At 42.4% G+C, this 20,107-nt stretch overlaps 1 protein-coding gene across 1 annotated transcript; it reads left to right on the forward strand.

Moving 5' to 3' along the window:
- Positions 1-1,257: 1,257 nt before the first annotated feature.
- Positions 1,258-19,623, forward strand: NAPG (NSF attachment protein gamma). The gene is made up of 12 exons (XM_066623903.1): positions 1,258-1,352; positions 2,944-3,011; positions 4,495-4,579; positions 5,472-5,489; positions 7,968-7,998; positions 9,441-9,550; positions 9,681-9,747; positions 10,896-10,966; positions 12,059-12,137; positions 15,085-15,164; positions 15,505-15,634; positions 17,084-19,623. The coding sequence occupies exons 1-12, from the start codon at positions 1,297-1,299 to the stop codon at positions 17,228-17,230; spliced, it is 942 nt and encodes a 313-aa protein (XP_066480000.1). The 5' UTR covers positions 1,258-1,296; the 3' UTR covers positions 17,231-19,623.
- The last annotated feature ends 484 nt before the right edge of the window (positions 19,624-20,107 follow it).

A 20,107-nucleotide genomic window follows, 5' to 3' on the forward strand; every position in this document is an offset into this window, starting at 1 on the left:
ATACAAGTTATAGTATATTATTAATATCTAGATTAGGGTGGTCCAACAAGCAGTCGGTGGGCTGCATGTGGCCCACAAGGCCCCTTTTTGTGGCCCCCAAAAGCCCTGTAGCAGTCTCTCCCCCCCCCCCCCCGCAGCTTTTCAGTTTTGGAGAAGGAGAAGCCAGAACAGCTCAGCAAGGAGACTGAAAAGCCGCACTGCACATACCGCCGCCTCCACCTCCTTTGACTGAGCCTGCTGAATGGCTTCAGCAGCTCAGAACACAGAAGTAATTGACCGTGATGTCATCACATCACCACCAATTACTTTCAGGTCTGCCCAGCTAAGGGGGAGGGGGTCACACCAGTGTCACACAGCCCACAGCTACCATAAGTTGGATGGCCTTGTTCTAGATCAAAGGGAAATTTTTGCTTATCCCTTTTTCTGCTTACACTAATATTAATATTAATACCTATTGAACGTTCATTGACTTCTTAGGAATTATGCTTAAACTCCAGATAAGACTTATTGTTATTTGCATTGATTTTTAGCAACACTTTGACTCTGGTTTCCAACACATAATAATAGAAGTAAGAAACAGACTTGCTTGTCACTTTGGCAAGACTGTTAATTACCTGTTAATTTGCTGTTAATTACCCTGCAAAGGGCTCAGCTCCTGTAGTTTGCATGCTTGTGTAAATGTAAGCTGATAAATGTCTGAGAGACCTTCTTCTGCTTATTATTACTTATAAATAGATAACTACATAAAAAAAAAATATGATTTCTTCTTAGATCACCTTTATAAAAAAAGTCTGGTAAACCAAGGTGGGTCCCGAAAGAGTGTCATTTTAAAAAGTGAGTCTCAGTGCCAAAACCTTTGGGAACCGCTGCTCTAGATGTGGCTGCCCTTTCCTCATTCACAGTCCAATCCTATGCATGTCTACTCAGAAGTAAGTGCCTTTGTGTGTAATGAGACTTACTCCCAGGAAAGTGTGAGTTTAGGATTGGGTTCTGAGGCTGCAACCCTAGCCACACTTTCCTGGGAGTAAGCCCCACTGACTCCATTGGGGCTTACTTCAGAGTAGAAAGGCAGAGGAGTGGGCTCTGAGGCGACAATGCAATGCACGCGTCCTTGGGAGGAAGCCCCATTGCATCTTTAGCCCTTGCACGAGGCGCCCTCCTTTTGCGCATGCGCAGTTGATGGGCGGCCGTCCCTGCTTGTGAAGCCGGGCTCCGCCTGTCGCACAAGTTTGGGCACGGCGCTCGCCGTACCGATGACGTCAGCGGCTGGTGTCAGTACGAGCCCTGTCAGGCGAGATGGCTGCACAGAAGATCAACGAAGGCTTGGAGCACATCGCCAAAGCGGAGAAATAGTGAGGCGGGGGGCGGGGCGGGGCGGGGCGGGTATGAGGGAGAGGGCCGGGGGGGGAGGAGGCCTGGGGTGAGGGCTGAAGCCTCTCAGACCAGGCCTATGCACTGCGGAGGGGGGCGGCAGGGTCCTCCCTCAGGCCCCGCCGCTTGGGGTTGCGCAGTGACGCATCTGGGCCCTGTCCTGCCGCTGTTGTGCGGCGAGCCTGGGAAGCTTCGCGTCCTTCCACGCCAGCCACCATCCAGAACTACAAGTCCCAGCATTCCCGCGCGGGCTAGGCGTGGCCTGGAGGGGCGTGGCCAGATTCGACTGGAATGTTTGGTACCCCAGAGAGTGGTGCCAGAGCGGAGAATGAGGGGGCGTGACTCTGGGCAGGCATCTTGCAGCAGGAGGCGGGGCCGCCCCAGAGCATCCTTAGGCTGCCTTGTACAGTATTGCCACTGGAGCCCCCAGTGTCCCACTACTGCTCTAGGTCAGTGTTTCTCAGCCAGTGGTACCGCAGGGGCGTGTGGTGGATGGGGAGGCAGGTGAGCCAGAGCCTCCCCAGCGTAGTCTTTTGACAAGTGCCACCACCGCCGGGGGCACCCACAACCCACACACAGAGCGCATAGCGTGGTGGCAGCGCTTGTCAAAGGATTACGCTGGGGAGACTCTGCCTCACCTGCCTCTCCACCCACCACACGCCCCTGTGGTACAGGTACCATTAGTGGTACTTGAAGTGGTGTCTGGAGGTACTTATGAGACCTCCGAACATGTGCCACCCAACAGCGACACTAGTGACATGCCACCACAAACATAGGTAGAAGGCTTGGCTCAGGGGTCAGAGCTCCTGAGCCTGTTTTTCATGTGCTCTGAAAAGCCCTCCAGTCCACCCTGAGCCTCTTACTGGTGTTTGTCACATTGCATCTGCTCCCCCAACCCAGGAGTAACTGGTGATGATGGATGTCATCAGCAGTTACTTCCAGTGGTACTTCCAATAGGTGGACCTTGCAGAATGGTTCAGCAGGGGATAAATGTTGAGAAATGCTGCTCTAGGCAAGAGGCAAAAGGCTGTGGGTCTTGACTGTGCAGCTGCGCTTTGCAGTTCTCAGCATACTCCTTTTTCAAACAGCATTCCCACGATATTCCATGCATTAGGTCTGTTCCGCAGAATTCTAACATCCCGTTTGTGGATTTCATTAGTTTTGCATGACGATTGCATTTTTATTTTTCAAATATGGAAGCTGTCTGATAAGAGATTGGTGGGCCTCATGTTCAGGCAGTGATTACTACTACCTGAGATAGTTTTAAAATTGAGATTTTGAGGTTTCAGATTGGAAGCATATTCTGTGCCTGGTGAAATCAATGAGGATAAAATATGGCATTCTTAACACAGCCAATGCTAGAGACTATCATGATTTTCCTTTGTAGAGAGTTAGGGAAAAAAAAAAGCTCTGCAGGATATGATACCAAGGCCAGCCATCTGGCACATTGAACAAAGTTAGGGAATAGGTTGTCGGATAGAGACAGACATGCTTAAAGGCAGCAACTAAAGTTGCCATTTCATCTGTGTGATGTAACCTATTTGTTGCTGCTTTGTTTGTTTTGCATTTCAGTTTGAAAACTGGATTTTTAAAATGGAAACCAGATTATGATAGTGCAGCTACTGAGTATTCAAAGGCAGGTATGTACAGTAAGCATACAAGTGCATTTTTAGGTACATGTATGTATGATGCATGAAATTTATTTCAAGTTAAAGCAGTTTGTGGACTAATGGACTGAACATCTTCTGCTTCACCGTGTCATGTTCTCGCAAAGAGTACACATGTTATTTAGATGCACAAAGTTGTGTGGAACAGAATTGGTTTGGATATTCACAGCATATTAAAAGCCTTTATGCCACAACAGATCCAAATGTCATTGCAATCTTATGTGTATTATATTGGGGCAAATAGTGCACTGCATGTAGGCAATTGAGCAGAACATGGTCAAGCACAGGATGCAGATGTCACTGTGTCAACACAGACTGTTCTCCTAATCTTTAGTTTTTGCATAGAGTTATCTTAAATGTAAGAAAAATAAGTATTGAGTTGTGCATCCAGTTTTTAAACACTGAAAAGAGGCTAGCATTCTGAGAAATATATTTTAATGACAGTGTCCCTAGGTGAACAGCTGAATGCTGCACTCACTGGCCTGCCCAACTCATCTGTCCAGACAGCTTGTGTTGTTCCTGGCCAGAAACTAGCAACTACCAAAGTGCTATATTCCCCACCCACCCACCCCCAATTAAAAAAATCTGGGAAACAAGAAGGAAGGAGGAAATGGGAGACTAGAACAGCAGGTAAGCAATCTCATTGTCAGTATGTTGTTCCCTAGTTTGTGGTGCTACTTTGCTGAAGCAGGTTTAGATATTCAATGCAAAAGGAAAAACTTGCATTCTAAAGACAGTTATTACCTAATACTACTTGGTACTCATCTGAACAAAAACAGTGAGTGGAAACTGGCAGATCCCATCTAAGGGATCTGTGCAAATGTGCAGAAGGTTTTTAGAGGTGGTGCAAGTTAGGGCTCAATCCTAACCCCTTATGTCAGTGGTTTCCAGGATTGTGCCCTTAATGAGTTAATGAGAAATGATACTGTCAGAAACATGACAACTGTAAAGCATTTCTGGATCTCTGGTTGCATTTATTCCTTATGGATGCTGCTAATGAAAAATACAGCTGCCATTATATTGACAATGGTGGAGGTTATTTTTGAAAGTAGTGTAGACAAATTGCATGATGTCACCTAGTGCCTGGAAGTCTTGGTGTTGAGTCTTAGACCAAAGTACACATCTCAAGAGCTGTGAAGGCCTTTGATGGTGTTGTCCAAAGATGTATCTTATTTGTCTAGAAAGCAGGATTCATGTAAATAATAAACAAGGCATTTTTCTCAATCTTGAAAGAAATCTGTTGCATTTGATTTATGAAAGATCATATAAAATTTGGGGGGAATCTGGAAGAAAATCACTTTGCTCAAAATCACTTTGCTTGAGTCAAGATGTTGTTTAAAACTTCTTCATGAATGTAATTTCTAAGGTGCAGTAAGGTGATAAAAACAAATATTGTTAAGTGTGTGCACATCAAAGAACACACTTTTTAAATGTTTCCTTTTTTGTTTCATTGCAGCTGTTGCTTTTAAAAACGCCAAACAATTTGATCAGGCAAAAGAAGCATATTTAAGAGAAGCGGTTTCCCATGAAAACAATAAAGCGTATCTTTTTATTAATTTTTGCTTCCCAAGAGATTTAAAAATTGTTGTTTAACTGATATTTCTATTCCAAATGTATAATGAATGTGTTTGAGCTTTCTCGGGATGGTTCTAAAGTGACTTCAACAATGTAGGTATGCATGCTCTGGGTGAGTGGTGCAGTATTCACATAAAGTTCCACTGTTCAAGCTCTGATCTGTCAGATTATTAAGCCATGTAAATTTTATGCAGTTTGGTCCTTTTCTAATGCATCCAACTGCCCAGCTATCCATCAGGCTGGCCTGTATTGCTGCAGGCCTGCCAGACATCTGTCTGTTGGATGTTTTATTGGAAGGATCCAAGTGCCTGGAATTTGTGTAAAGCTCAAACTTTTCTTGAATGGCTTGTGGCCATCATTACAAGTGTTTCTTGTGACAGAAATGTGCAATGGGCCTTTGGACCTTTTTGAGCAGCAGGCCCTTCCCCTAGCCCCTTTCCCCATTTCACATCACAAACTCTTCTTGAATGTCCCCTGAGCTTCAGATAGCTTCTCAGGCTGCAGAAGGGACTACTCTTTGAAAGCCAAAAGCATAAGTAGTGGTTATGTTTTCTGAATTGTAGCCTATGGAAGAGAGAAACATGCTAGTAAACTATATTCTATACTTCTGTCAACTTTCATGTAAAAAAAAAAAAATCCAGGTAGCCAATTTTGTTTCTTGTTTTAACTTTGTTCCTAAGGTATTTGTTGTATTTCATGTATGGCAATTAACTTGTTCAACTGATTATTTAAAAGATTTATACCCCACCTTTCCTCGCTTTAGAGAGCTCCGAGTGGCTTGAGTATGAACTCTCTGTAAAAACCTCTTGGAAGTTTTTATTTGGTTTGTATTCTTAACTTTAAACTGTTTATATCCAGTCTGTTCCATGCAGCAAAGTAAGTATTAATGCCATCATAATTTTCCAAACTTCTCAGTATATGTGAAATTGTAGCACATATTGGCTGTGGTGAAATGGAAAGTAACCTGCTCCTTGTATAGGGAAAGATCCAGCTGACTTCTTCAAAATATAATCAAAGGATGTGAAAGATTGATCTTGAACACCTGGAAAGTGGTATAGTTCCCTGTTAAGCCAAGATGTTTTAGGTATTTGGATCTTTTTGTAGATCAAATAACTCATTATCCCAGAGGTTCCCAAACTTTTTAGCATTGGAATCTACCTAAAGAAAAAAGCTTTACCAACCACTCAAGCCTCCCTGGCTATAAGGGCTACAGGTGCAACCTATTTATCCATGGATTTTTTATCCAGGGATTTATCTCAGTGGGGTGGGGGAATTGAAAGTCACACACACCTTTGCCTCCTTTGCCCTGTGCTGGTGTCTCCCTCAGTTTCCAGGCAGCCCAAAACACTGCAAAAAGGCTCTGCCTCACCCAGGCAGGGAAATAGCCCTGGAACCCTGGAAGAGGTTCCCCTTGCTGTAAGTAAGGTTCCCCTTGCTGAACAAGAGGTTCCCCTTGCTGAACAGTAAGACTCCTGGAGCCCCTGAGGCTGAAGAGGGGAAGGGGGGGGCAGAAAACCTCTGTAGCCTGAACACATGCAGTGAGGTGGAGTGCTCTCTCTCTCTCACTCACACACACACACTAACACACAGAGGGGCAGGGGTGCTAGTAGTAGAGGGGATTGCTTTAAAAAACCCAGGGAGTGTTTGCCAAATTCCTCCTCCCCCCCATGGTGCAAGCAATCACCGACACAAGCAAGCCTTCCCAGCAAGCAAAGCATGAGATTTAGGCTACAATCCTCTCCACTTTCCTGGGAGTAAGCCCCATTGACTAGAATGGGACTTACTTCTGAGTAGAAACGCATAGGGCTGGACTCTTAAAAGCTCAGCATCCCACCTGTGAAAGAAGCTGAGACAGCTGGCAATGGGAAGGGCTGAGGGCTGAGTACAGGGGGGAGGGGATTGAGAACAGCTGCCTTAGTTTCCTTCCAGTCCCAAGTGTCAGGCTGCAGTGTATTTGCGTAACTCTATGGAATTTAGCACAATTTTTTGTTAATTGCACCAAGTCACAGAACGGAACTAACATGGATAAATAGGCTCTACCTGTTTGGCCATAGTGCTCCTCCAAGTTTAACCTTGATGCATCTAATCTAATTGTCTAGTCTCATCATAGTCTACTCTAGACTCATTGTCAGTTTCATGACCCACAAAAAATTGGGTTGGATCCCACTGGTGGGCCACAGACCCACAGTTTGGGAACCACTACATTATCCTATAAAATTGCCTATATCCTATGTTTGTTCTTCTTGCATGTCCATAAAGGAACAGACATTGTAAGACATTCTATTCCTTGGACTGCAATCCCATACACTGTACCTGGGAGTAAGTCCCCTTTAATTTAGTGGAACTTACTTCTGAGTTGACATGTATAGGATTGTGCTGTAGGTGATCATCCTAAACTTACATTGTGTTTCCAGGCAGGTTTCCTGGAACTAGGTTCAGTTGATCTCAATTTAATTTTGCACTTTAGCCTAATATTTTTTTCATTGATCAGCTATCAGCAAAAGCAAATTTGTTTCATTTTTTTAATTAAGTGCTGATTTAGGATTTAAGTTGGTACATGTATATGCTATGTATGCAAGTGCTTCTTTGTGTGAGGGGAAATGAGGACATGCTTAAGTGATTGGTAACAGTGGTGGTCATGTGGTAACACTGGTGATGTCGTAATTGCTTCATAGCCAATTGGATTTGGCTACATGCTGAGATTACTGAGAGAAGCAAAATCACTTCAGAATGAGCAAAGCTTCTTGAATAAATGAATACTTTTAAAGCAGTTAACAAACAATAAGTATGTTTTGGGAGGGGGATATGGGGGGATGCTCTTTGACACTGCTAGAAAACTGAGCACTTTCAACCTGCCCCTACCTGCAAGAGTAGTTTACAAAATGAGGCAGAAAAGCAGGTGTCCATGTGAGCCATGCCTCTGCAGGTTTTATCTAAAAGTGAAGCTCACAGCTGTTCCCTGTGGGCAGATAACGAGCTGCCCAAACAATTCTGAATTGGAAGGGGAATGTATGAGATCTCTAGTTCAAGTGGGTGCTCCTTTTTTAGCAGGGGAGAGTAACTGGCCCACCTCACCCCAGCACTGTCTGTTCTAGTGGCTGTCTGCTGGTATTCATTTGCATCTTTTTAGATTGTGAGCCCTTTTGGGACAGGGAGCCATTTAGTTATTTGATTTTTCTCTATAAACCGCTTTGTGAACTTTTAGTTGAAAAGCAGTATATAAATACTGTTAATAATAATAATTAATAATAGTTCGTATATGGAGCAAAAAACAAAAGTGCATCTCACTTGTACGCCCGTTCTTTGGCTGTGTATGTGAAAAAGCTCAAAAACTGACTTGTTTTCTCTTTTCAGGGCATATGAACAAGCTGGTATGATGCTAAAGGTATTGAACGTTTCTTTCATCTAAAACTAAACACAAGATTGTTTATTGTTCTGCGTATTATTAATGAAGCACCTACATTTATTAGCTGTTGTACAAAAATTAGAAATAACATAGACCCTGCTCTCAGGCTTATAATCTGAAGAAAGATGTCACACATTAGGGAGGAAGAAAAGGTGAACAAAAGGGAAATATAATCAACTGGGATAGCTAGGGTGAATCAGTGCCAAAGCAAGATCTGCCTCTTTTTCTATCGGTGCGTACAGAGTGATTGGCCATTGCGAAAATATAAGAGGGGAGCATTCAGATGGAAGTTAGACCAGACAGCTTGATGGAAAAGGACCTCATTCTCCCACTTCAGCCATGCTTAAGAGCAGTTGACCTTTGATTGCATTTTAGAATGATAAGCACTGGGGATGTGTTAGTCATAATAAGTGTGCTTTAAATCTAATTATTTGAGTGCGCTTAGGTGTGTTTAAGTCTATGTTGAATATTGCTGATAGTTAAGAATCTGCAGTGGGTTTGCATAATTTCCATCTTTAGAAGCTTCTTTGAATTACATTTTGCTAATTGACATCTGCCGCATTCTCCATTTACTAATTGCACTCAGCCTGATTCCTACATTATTAAAGCCAAAATACTTTCATTTGATTAAGATTGCTCAATGGTACTTAATAGGCTTCAATGCAATAAAAGCATAAGAAGAGCTTTGCTGGAATAGGCTAAGTGCCCATCTAGTCCAGCTTCCTGTATTTCACAGTGACCTACCAGATGTCCCTGAGAGCACTCAGGACAACATATCTGTATCCTGTTGCCATGTCCTTGAATTTGGGAAGTGGCAAGGAAGTTGCCACTTCCATCCTAGCATTCAGAGATGACTTCTAAAACCCAGAGGTTTTATAGATTTTATAGTCACCATGGCTTGTAACCTGAGATGAACTTTTCCTTCATAAAACTTTGAAATCCTGCTTTAAAGGCATCTAGGCCTGGTGCCATCACCACATCTTGTTTTGGAAAAGGAACCCATTACATAAACGGAGCTTCACCTTCCTTTTTCAATTCATTAACGTGTTCATGTTTATCCCATGATGAATTGAATGTGTGAATTAACTATCATAGATCAAGTAGCACATATATTTTTCCTTCAGCATAGCACTTTTAAATGCAGTTAAGTGCAAACATTCGGTTGTTGTTCATCAAGTTGTGAGCTAAATGGTCTATGTATGAAACTGCCTATTGTTAGTTGCCTTTTGTAGAGGATGTGGCAAAATGATCTGTCCTCCTGGAATTCTTCACTCTTTTTTAATGCTTCCATTCGTTAAACATCGCCCACTGGTTTTTGAAGATGGAGGCCCTTTAATAGTCTAAAATGCAAAATGTGATAACATTAGGTGAAAGTATTTTATCAATTTGTTCTTCTTGACAAACCTCCTTTTCTACTGTAGGAGATGCAAAAACATCATGAAGCAGTGGAACTGATTCAGAAAGCCAGCATGATGTATTTGGAGAATGGAACCCCTGACACAGCAGCTATTGCACTAGATAGGGCTGGGAAGTAAGTCTGCAGTGGTAATGTTTCCCAAAGTGTTGATTTCTTATCTCGTAGAGAAGCTTGATTCCTCTCATTGATTAGTTTGTGTTTGTATAAATTAACAAGCTAAATAATAGTTGCTGTTTTATTTCAGGGTAATAGAGAACATAAATCCAGACAAAGCTATACAACTCTATCAACAGACAGCATCAGTGTTTGAAGTAAGTCCTCAAAAATCATAAAGTGTGTTTCCTAAGAAAACAAGTCTGATTGCAAATGGCAGGAGCTAATATGTGAACAGAAATAATTAAGCCATGTTGTTAAAGAGTGACAGATCTGAGGTGGAGCAATATCTGGGTATATACCTGTTTAATATCTTTCTACCTTTAGTCTTTGTCTTGTCACTAATGTGGACTGACTAGTGTGCTTGCTGTTATCTTTACATTAGTGGTTCCCAAACTCACAGGGAGTTTGAGACTGCAGGTAAGTCTTGGCAGGGGGAACGTAGCGATGTGATCCGCAGGATTGTGTTGCTGTTGGGGTTGCAGGGGCTTTTTAAAAACTTGCCCTTCCCACAGCAGCCTCCTGGAGGTGTGAGGAGCTCTGTGGAGCCCTCTGCAGGGCCCCCCACTCCTCAAAATATTTAAAAATTGTGATTGCCACCCACTTCTGGTTTTGCAGTTGTGACCAGGAAATGGGTCTCAATAGCATTTCTTTTATTACTTTGACGTGTGTGTGTGTGTGGGGGGGGGGGGGGGGCCTGCAGAGAGCTGTGTTGGGCTGCTTGCACTCCCAGGAGGCTGCTGTGGACAGGGTTAAGTTTAAAAAAAAGCCTCTGTGACCCTGGCAGCAACATGATCCTGCTAATTGTGTCAGTGCCTTCCCCCTGCCCCTTAAAGTGGCAGAGGCACTCATTCTCATGCTGGTGGGTTATGACTCACCAGTTTGAGAACCACTGCCTTACATGATTCATCCTCCCACGCATGAGTTCACTCCATTCACTTGATATGGTGCAGTGACAAAACCTAAACTCAGAATTCATATGACAAGCCAGTTAGCAGTCTCTCTTTCTTCAACTCTCGATATATTTTTCAAGAGATTTCAGAATGCATGTTCCATTTTGGATGCTGCAACATCTCATATTCTAGTCAAACTTACATGATTGCTTGGATTGTGCAGCCGTGTTAGAGATGCGTATAGTAAAGGATAAGCTTGGGAGAACCTTACATTTAAAAGCAATTAAAATCTGGGAGCATCAGGAAAACAGCGTACATCTCAACCTGGCCTACTTCCTGTTATCTATAGAGTAATTCAAATAAAAGTTTTTATTGCAATAAAGCGTATGCTTTGCTTTCTTTTTTCCATGTAGAATGAAGAACGTTTGCGACAAGCTGTTGAAATGTATGGAAAAGCTTCAAGGCTCTTGGTCAGAGGTCGTAGGTGTGCATCTTAATGTAATTCCTTTAAAAAAATGCCTTTGTTTTGCCAGATTCCAAGGCCAAGCTCTGCCTGGAGAATTATGCCCACTTTAAGCAGATTAGCTCCCCTTCTTTCCCCCAACAAATGATCCTGGTTCTGCCCTGCAGTCCTGCTGGACCCCACCTCCAGGGTAGCTTGCCTGTTCCTGCAGAGGTCCTCTCTCCTGCCAGCAGCCTCCCGCCACTACAGCAGACCCTTGGTCCTCAGCAGGTCTTGGGCACAGCAGCCACACACCAAACTCCAGTGTCTCCAGCAGTCTGTTAGTCACAAAGTCAGAGTATCCAGGGCAAAGTCCAAAGTCAATAAGCCAAGTCACAGTTTGAGGTCAGATTCCAAAGTCAATAAACCAATTCAATCAGTCTCCTCTCCAACCTGCACTCCTTCTACAACCCACAAACCCTTCCTGCCTCTGGTGCTCCTTATATCCCTGAGGGCCCTATTGCCTTCAAGTGGCTGCAGCTGTGCAGCACACTCTGCTGGCTGCCCAGGCCTTACCCTTAAAGGGGCCACTGCTGACACCACATCTACCTCTTCACCAGATCTTCTGCAATTCCAATACAGCCTTTCAGAGGTGTTACTAACTGATGTGGTTTGCTTAAGAAGTAGATACTAAATTATGGCAAGTGAGTGTGACGATATTCATCCCTAAAGCTCCTGTGGTGTTGAGGAAATTGGTTTCTCAAATGAAATTTGAGAAAGTGAAATTGCATCTATTATAACTGATTTGTGTGTGTGGTTGCACAAATATTATGGGCATTGTTGTCTTGTGGTCCCATCATTATTACTGCCAAAATACACAAACCCTTCCGGTAAACATTTTAAGATCTTCAAAATATTGTTTTTAAAAGTATTCTCAAATGGAATGTTCATTTCAGTGTGCTCTTTGGACTGGTGCCTTTATCTATGAATTCACAGTATGGGTTTGCTGCACACAAGGAGCTTATGACTTTTGGACTACTGTTGAAATGATGGAAAGGGGGCATTTGCTTTTTGCTGATTGAAGAGTCCTTTCTTTGAACTGGTATGATTTGCCAGTATGTTTCTGTCTTGCAGGCTAGATGAAGCTACAGTGTCTCTTCAGAAGGAAAAGAGTATTTACAAAGACATTGAAAACTATCCAACTTGTTACAAGGTATAAACTGTGGGTGTCCCTCCTTTTCTTTCTTACATCTGGAAAAAATCAGTTTTCTTTTGACTGATTCTAATATAGGTAAATTTCTAATTGAACAACATTAAATTGATTCCTGCCTGGAAAAAATTATGTCTCTGTTGGTGATCCCTTTTGGGTATTTTGTATTGAAATATGTGCAAATCTCTACAGTGGTAAGTAGTAGAAGCTTTAAAATTAAGTCACATGGGATTTTTTTTTTGTTCTGTTTATCTTTTATTTATATTTTATATGTATTTAAATTTATAAGCTGTGAAGAACAAGTAAAATGACTGGTTTGAATCTGACTCTATCTTGAAGTGAACCAGAGCCTTGAGGCTTGTGTCCCTGGAGTTTAGGGAGGACTGGGGAATTAACCTGTAGGACTTTTCTCCTTGACTGAAGGACTGACTGTTAAAAGGAGTGGTGGCACCTAATGTAGGGCTGTTTGCCCTGCAGACTAGTACGCTCACCTAATTGGGACGGTTGGCTAGTCAAGTGGAGGTGCATAAGAACTTATATTCAACATTTGGTTTTTTTGCCTGGGAATTTTACCCTGCTTTCTCATGGAGTGCTGAGGCCTTTGAGATCATAGGATATATAAGAAAAAATTGGGAACATTCATTTCTGACTGCCTGAGTTGTGTTGGGCCAGTGAACTAGAAGTGCTTGTGATTGGCCTAGGAGACAGGAGAAGTTCTGTAAAGTGGTCCTTCATAGGCCCTAAAGCGAAGTAGAGATTACAAAACTACTTAACAGACCAATAACACTGTGGTCATGGTCATGCCATTACTGTATCACAGACATGAAAGGGCAAGCAGTGAAGGGAGCCCTTGTCCCACAGCTCACACAAGAGGTTGAACAGTTGGCTATCATGCTGAGAGCAGTTGTGTTAGGCCAGCGCAGGCTCCAGCAAGTATCCAGAGGGCCAGAGTTCATTTGACACTGGGGGCTCTCGACAGGGTGGATTGGGAGTCCTCGAGGGCCGCAAGTGGCCCCAGGGCCAGCGTTAGGGCACCCCTGTCCTAGTTCACTAAAATATCTTATGTACCAGCCCTCAGTCACTGAATTACCTTAAGTGAAGGTAGCAGAACCTGTTGCTCGGCGCTATCAGGGTTTCAGATGTAACTTTCATTTGCCTCAGTGACCGTTTTTGGCCACAAGCAATGCCTATTGCTCACAATGGTGCTAGCAGAAGGAGGTGGAGCAGTGATGATGTTCCACAGTGTTGCACAGCCACTAGTGGAAGAACATTTCAGCTTATGGCAGAAGTTGCTTAAGAGTTAGTGCAATTTGCTGCATGATATCTCTCGCTGGGGGAGGAATAGCTCTGGAGCAGAGGGAACTTCCTTGTGTGATAACTTTGTAAGAAAACTTCATCCATTCACTTGAGAACACTGCTGCTAGCTAGCAGAAGTTGCCTCTGGATACCACCCTATCTGTGCTGTGATAAAGTCACTTGATGTTAAGCAAGCTAGTCTGCAGCTGAAAGTATGATGTGGCTTAAAAAAAATTATGTTCCTGCTACCAGGTATGGTTGTAGTGACAGTGAGGCACAAGTAGCTTGGCAGGCAAAGCAGATTGTCTGCAAATATGAAGTCCTCATAAGTAGTGAAAATTTGGAGAATTTCTTTTTGTTTCTGTATATTTCAAATCTTGTGAAAAATCTAGGTTTAGAAAACCTATTAGGTTTTTGCTATTCAGCACTTTCAGAACAGGCATATGTGCTTGATCCGCATTACTCAATGTTTTGTCCCCCACTTTGCATGGTCCACCTATTGGAAGTACCACCTGAAGTAACTGGCAGTGATGTCATCACCAATTACTCCTGGACTGGGAGGCCACATGCAATGCAACAAACACCAGTATGAATCTCAGGGCGAATGGGAGGGCTTTTCTGCGTGTGCCAAAAATGCATGCTGGAGCTCTGCTCACTTAGAGCCCAATCCTGAGCTTGGGGCTCCGGCTTCCCGCCGGAGCACACTGTCCAAACGTGCCATAAGGCATGTCTGCGAGGCTTACTGCCAGGCCAGTGCCCGTGCTAGCCTGTACTCCACTGCTCGGTGGTCTCACGGCATGGACTGGCGAGCCGTGGCATGATAAGCGGGGGCAGGGAGGAGATGTTCCGGGGAAGGGGAAGATGTGGGGAGGGTGAAGAGAGGGTGGGTGGGAGACATGCCAGGGGGAGGGAGCGGGGAGGCAGGAGGTGGGTCTGGTGGAGCTCAGCTCCACCGGATCCTGTCCGTTTGTGTAGGGCTCGGCGCCCTACATTAACGCTTTTACTTTACTGCCGACCTTTTGTTCGGCGGTAAAGTGAGTAGTCCCATTGCGGGGCTGCTTCCCTTACCCGGGAGAAGGGGACAAAAGTTCTCTTCTCCTAAGGCGCCCCCCATGGCAGGCTGAGGTATGCAAGATGCAGTGGCAGCTGTTCTCGGTGCCGCTGCAGCCGTGCACTCCAGACTGCTCAGGATTGGGCTGCCCGTCAAGCCTCCTACCACTGCTTGTTACATGACTGGTCTCACTGCCAGGCAGTGGAGGTTTTGGGGGTCCCGAGCGTACCACTAGACACCATCTACTTGAGATATGCTGTGCTAGATCCTTTGGCTTTATAGGTCATCCTTAAAGTGGTTTTGACTTGAGTGCGCTTTAGCAACTGTGCAACTGTTTTCTTCTAAGAAGAATGCAAATATCTATTTTGTTTAGTTACTGTGGGTAGCACCATAACTAATGCATTTGCGATCAGGAGCTCCTTCTACGTACAGAAGGAACGTTCTGCTTGCACAAAGGGGAGAAGATCTCACCAGCAGGGGCACTAGTTGAGGCGCTACTCATTGTGTTGTGCATTATGAATAGTTTTATTGGTCAGTTGAAGTACAAGGAATGAAATATAATGTTGTTTTTAGGGAATTGATTAGTGATGTTTTCTCTTTTAGAAAACTATTGCTCAGGTCTTGGTTCATCTTCACAGAAATGACTATGTTGCTGCAGAAAAATGTGTCAGGGAAAGCTATAGGTAAGGCACTTGCTTTCTTCAATGGGTCTTTAATTTAAACAACAGTTATGTTCAATATGCAGTGATTGAGCAGCTGTGTTAAAGAAAGAGGGCAGCATTTTCTGAACTTTTGCTCTTTGGAGAAATGCTTCTTGCTGCTTATAAAAGACTGGCAGTGTTCTTAATATTTGTTCTCATTATTGTCCAAATCTGAAATGAAATTCTCTGTCTTCGTTGCTGCTGTAGCAGTTAAGCTGCGCTATCATCTTAGCCTTGATTCCGTCTTTCGTTCGCATGTATCTTTCTTGAAAGCCTGGCTTCTTAGCTTTCGAATGGACTAATGAAATGTTGATGTCGTTAGCATTCCCGGCTTCACGGAAAGTGAAGACAGTGCAGCCTTGGAGCAGCTCCTGGAAGGATATGATCAGCAAGATCAAGATCAAGTCTCTGATGTGTGCAATTCCCCCCTCTTTAAGTACATGGACAACGATGTAAGTTGGGGACTTCATTTCTTTTCTGGAGGAGAACAACTTGTAGTATCTTTTAAACTGAGAAGCTGGTTTAATGACAGCAAATGGTTTTTTACAACTGCAGTATAAAATTCATACCCTGCTTTTTGTACAGATTCAAATGGCACTTATAGGAGGGGAATTTTTGCTGGTTTTCACTCCCTGAACCACCTCCCTTCTTGCACCAAAGTGTCCCCTGGCTCTTGGAGACAAAATTTTGGGGGCATAGGAGGGAAGTTCCTGTGCAGGGGTTTTAGATACAACTTGCTTTCTGGCACTTGGCGTTGGTTGCAGTGTTCCCCTGAATGTGTTGAGGATCCAAAAGACATGCTGTCAAAAGAACAGGATGAGAATAAAACTTCATAAAATTTTGTTTTACTTCCTTTTTGAATAGAAGAAAATAAAAGCTCAATTAGATGCTCATTAAATTGTCCAAGTACCCCTGAAATACTTGAAAAACCTGGTGTATCTTCTTCAGTTTTTTGTTACTACCAATTTCATTGGCCAACTGAATGCTCCTTGAACTCAAACTCCAAATGAATAGTTGTCAGGGATACCATATCATTTATTGAAGCACACAGCAGACAGTTCTGTGTGCGCAGCAAGCTAAACAAATATTTTGTGGCTACGCTGCATCTAGTTTCTTCTAGCAATTTAAATGTACATCCCCACCCCCCACTTCTCTTTCTGTAATTTATTCAATTAGTAACATGACAATTGTGAACAATTTTACTTTGAAATGGCACTTTGCAGTTTGTCAGTATTTGCATACTGACATAATTGTATTTATGCTTATATGTCCTTTTGCTAAAAGATTTAATCCCTGTACCAGACAGCCCAAAAAACTATTCATTGAGAGTGCTGTGTTTTTAGTATTTGCCATCCAACTTTTTTGTGTTACTCTCATTATCGGTTACAAGGGCTTGTACTCTGAGGGGCTTGCATTTTCGGTCTCTTCCCTATAATCAGTTGGCAATAGATTCACCTGTATGATGAGATGTGGTAGCAGTTGCTTTTAGGAATATTCATTCAGAATGTTAGCTTTGGTTTTGATTTGACTTGCATAGCTGTTCAGGTGAATTCATGACTTGATTTTTTATTTTAATTATCCTGTGTATTTGTGGTTTTATTTTATTACCCCCCCCCCAACAAATCAAGCAAAGATATTTGTACTCTCTCATGCTTCCTAGGGATAATTGCCTTAATTACAGTAATTACAACTTTGGAATGTCCAAACTTGCCTAATAATGGTTTGACAGGGGTATCCATTCATTGTTAATGAATTTTATGAAACTATGAATCTTTAGAAAATGAAAAGTTTTCCATGGGAAAAGTAAGTCCAGGAAAATTATCTGCACGATATCTTTGGCAGTCAGGGCAAAGTCATTGGGATGTGCCCTAAAAGGCAAACTTCTTGTTGTCTTTTGCCAGTATGCCAAGCTTGGTCTCTCGTTGGCTGTCCCAGGAGGAGGCAAAAAGAAGTCACCAAGTACTTCACAGGGCAAAGCAGGTGGACCAGCTGTAGCAGCTTCTCATGGAAATGAGGAGGAGGATGAATATGCAGGTGGACTATGCTAACTCCAGTTGTCATCTGCTCTCAAATATCAGACTTGCTGTTTCTGGCTATTGAGCAATTTCAGAGGTACCTGTATTCCCATCACTTCATTGTAATCATGACATTGGAAGGATCAATATGACTTGACAGCTTTGGGGGCGGCGGTATTTGTACGAAAACCCTGACTGGACACCTTGATGCATTTGTGGGTTACATTCTTTCTTATATTTTTGCAGTGCATCTCCTTTCATGAAGAGTTGAAGTACCATAGTCTTCTGAAAAAAGAAGGTATGGTTGGGAAGGCAGCAGGTATTGTCAGTATTTCTCCCCAAATGCCTCACATTTCAGGGCCATTGTTCCATGCTTCTATATCAATCAATAGACCATGCAAGACAGGAGTTTGAGGAAAGGGGAGTTCAATACCATAGAATGATATATTTTTTTAAAGATAATGCTAACTTAACCATTTGAATTTATGACAGAGGTCCCTGTTGTTTCCACGTGGGCATAGTATATGGTGAAACTTGCCCACAATGTATATAGGGGGCCTATAGACCAGTGCCAGGAGGCGTGATCAACTTTTCAGACATGCAGGTTGTGATAACTGAACTGTTTTTTTCAGTGTAATGTCTCTGCAAGTAAACTGCAAAAGAAACATGGTGACCTTTTGGATAGAAAATACTTTGACTTTAGAACCTTCCAACAGTTTATTGTCTTGGAAAATAATCCCCTAAAACTTTAGTTTACAAAAAAATTGCAAATTATTTGCCCTTGTGTGTGTGTGTGTGTGTGTGTGTGTGTGTGAGAGAGAGAGAGAGAGAGAGAGAGAGAGAGAGAGAGAGAGAGAGAGAGATAAAGTGGCAATCCAGTACTATAATATAAAACTATCCCTCTGTTTGGAGTTCTAAGTGACCCTGGGCCCTTCTGGGGAATGGTTTTCCCTTTAGAATTTCTAGATATGGTAGATGTCAGCTTTGCAGACTGTTCTAGAGAGGAACTTCACCAAAGTGTCTGGTGAGGTTTCTTTGAATCCCTTGTAGACTTGAACATTTCTTCCTGCTTTCCTCATCCTAGAACTTAATTTTTTGTTCCTATTAAAAATAATTCAGACAAATATAAACCAAAGTGTGACTTGAATAGTATGAATGGCAGAATTGAAATTGGGAGGTGAAAATATTAGGGTTGCTATTTTTAAAAAACGCCTGTATAAATGTGATGGCATTGAAGACTTCATGCAAACTGCTGTTGATACTGTACTCTTCTCTTGGAATATTTGACTTCGACTGAATATTTGACTAACTTATCTAGGGATAGGTACTGTGGCATAGCAAAAAAATATATATATTCAGGTGTGTTCTTCAACATTCCTAATAGTTTTTTGCTGTGAGAATGAATTGACTCAACATCAGGACACAAGTCCTTGCTGAGTGCAAATACTGCCATAGAGTAATGTGGTGTAGAGGCACAGAGTTTGCATGATTTGAAGATGCAGTGCTGCTCACTTACCCCTTTGCTGATGCTAAGCTTCCCATCCTGGTGAATGGGGTAGCACTTGTGTGCAGGTGTATATACATGAAACACAATTGAGAGGCCTGTGGATTGTGGCAATAAAATATATATTGGGTTGTTTGGAAGTCTTGTCAAGTGTGTAGTCTTGCAGAGTATTGCATTGTGCTAGAAAGTGATAAATCTGTAAGATATGTTTCTGAGTCTTGTTGCTTACACTTTTTCTGAACAAGTTCCAAATTCAGAAGGTTATGGTGAGATGGGAATTATTCTGTGAATGTAAATGTTTTGAACCTAGGTCCAAGTTAAAGACTTCCTTTTTCATTCTGCATATAAAATTCCAGGTTCATTAAATGGAATCTTCATGCAAAGAACACTTTAACACTGGGTTGCAATGATGCTTTCAAGATAGAAATGCGCAAAACTGGGTGTGTGTTTTTGACCTACTAGCCTATATTTTTGCGGACAAGGATGCAATGGAAACTCTATTTCTTCTATTAAATGCTAAATAATAATTAGTGCTTTCTTTCCAATAATGTTTAGGGGATGTTTTCCAAAGGGCTTTGCAAACTTCTTTTTGGCTGAATGAAAGGAGAAAATTGGGGGTGGGGGAAGTAATGCCAACTTTTCAAGAGCCAAAGCAACAGTTGATTTGCATGAAGATGCTAAAATGTTATCAAATACTACAACTTTATAAATTATTGAATATGATTTTCTTGTACACCCAGATGCTGTGTAAATTGTGTCTTATGCAATGTGAAACCTGTGCTTGAATTGTAACTTTTACCCAGCCTATCTGTGGGATGCAATAGAGTATGAAAACTGTTGTTGTGACTGCTCTACAGATGTGGCCTCTCTTGAGAAGAGGTCCTGTATTTCACATGTATAAAATAAAGCTTAAAATGATGAACTTCTGTGTGTTGTGGTATGGTGATAGCGGTTAGTTGATCTACCTGAGTGTTCAAAATTTTATTATTGAATATGAACTCAAGTGATAGTTTAGTCAAAATGGACTTGTCAGCCAAAGGTTTGAAATTGTGTGTGTTTTATATAATTTGTTAACCTGGGGTAACAGTAGAAATTGCTAGTTTTATACTTTTTCCAAGAGAGAAGTGAAAATTTGAAGTGATTTGAGTATCGGCAGTTCCTAGTAAACTTCGGGATTTCTCTTAAGTGATCATTGTAAATAATAAATTTTGGTAGAGTTAATGCAGACCTAATGAACAAGATGTTGACCACTTTGGGAATCTAGGTAGGGTAATTTTGTATTCTAGTTAAGACACAAGTTGTATCCTATACTGCTCCCCCACAAATGGAATCCAGCTATGTGCCAGTCATGGGGTGATGTGCCAACAGTGCTGTCATATGGGCAGGACATGTCAAGAGCAATCAGT

The sequence above is a fragment of the Tiliqua scincoides genome, chromosome 4 (genome assembly GCF_035046505.1).
Source record: "Tiliqua scincoides isolate rTilSci1 chromosome 4, rTilSci1.hap2, whole genome shotgun sequence".
Taxonomy (NCBI): Eukaryota; Metazoa; Chordata; class Lepidosauria; order Squamata; family Scincidae; genus Tiliqua; species Tiliqua scincoides.

Coding starts and splice junctions, on each gene's coding strand:
- NAPG (XM_066623903.1), top strand. CDS start 1,297: ATGGCTGCACAGAAGATCAACGAAGGCTTGGAGCACATCGCCAAAGCG. Junction 12,138..15,084: donor ACTATCCAACTTGTTACAAG/GTATAAACTGTG, acceptor TTTCTCTTTTAG/AAAACTATTGCTCAGGTCTT. Junction 15,635..17,083: donor TTAAGTACATGGACAACGAT/GTAAGTTGGGGA, acceptor GTCTTTTGCCAG/TATGCCAAGCTTGGTCTCTC.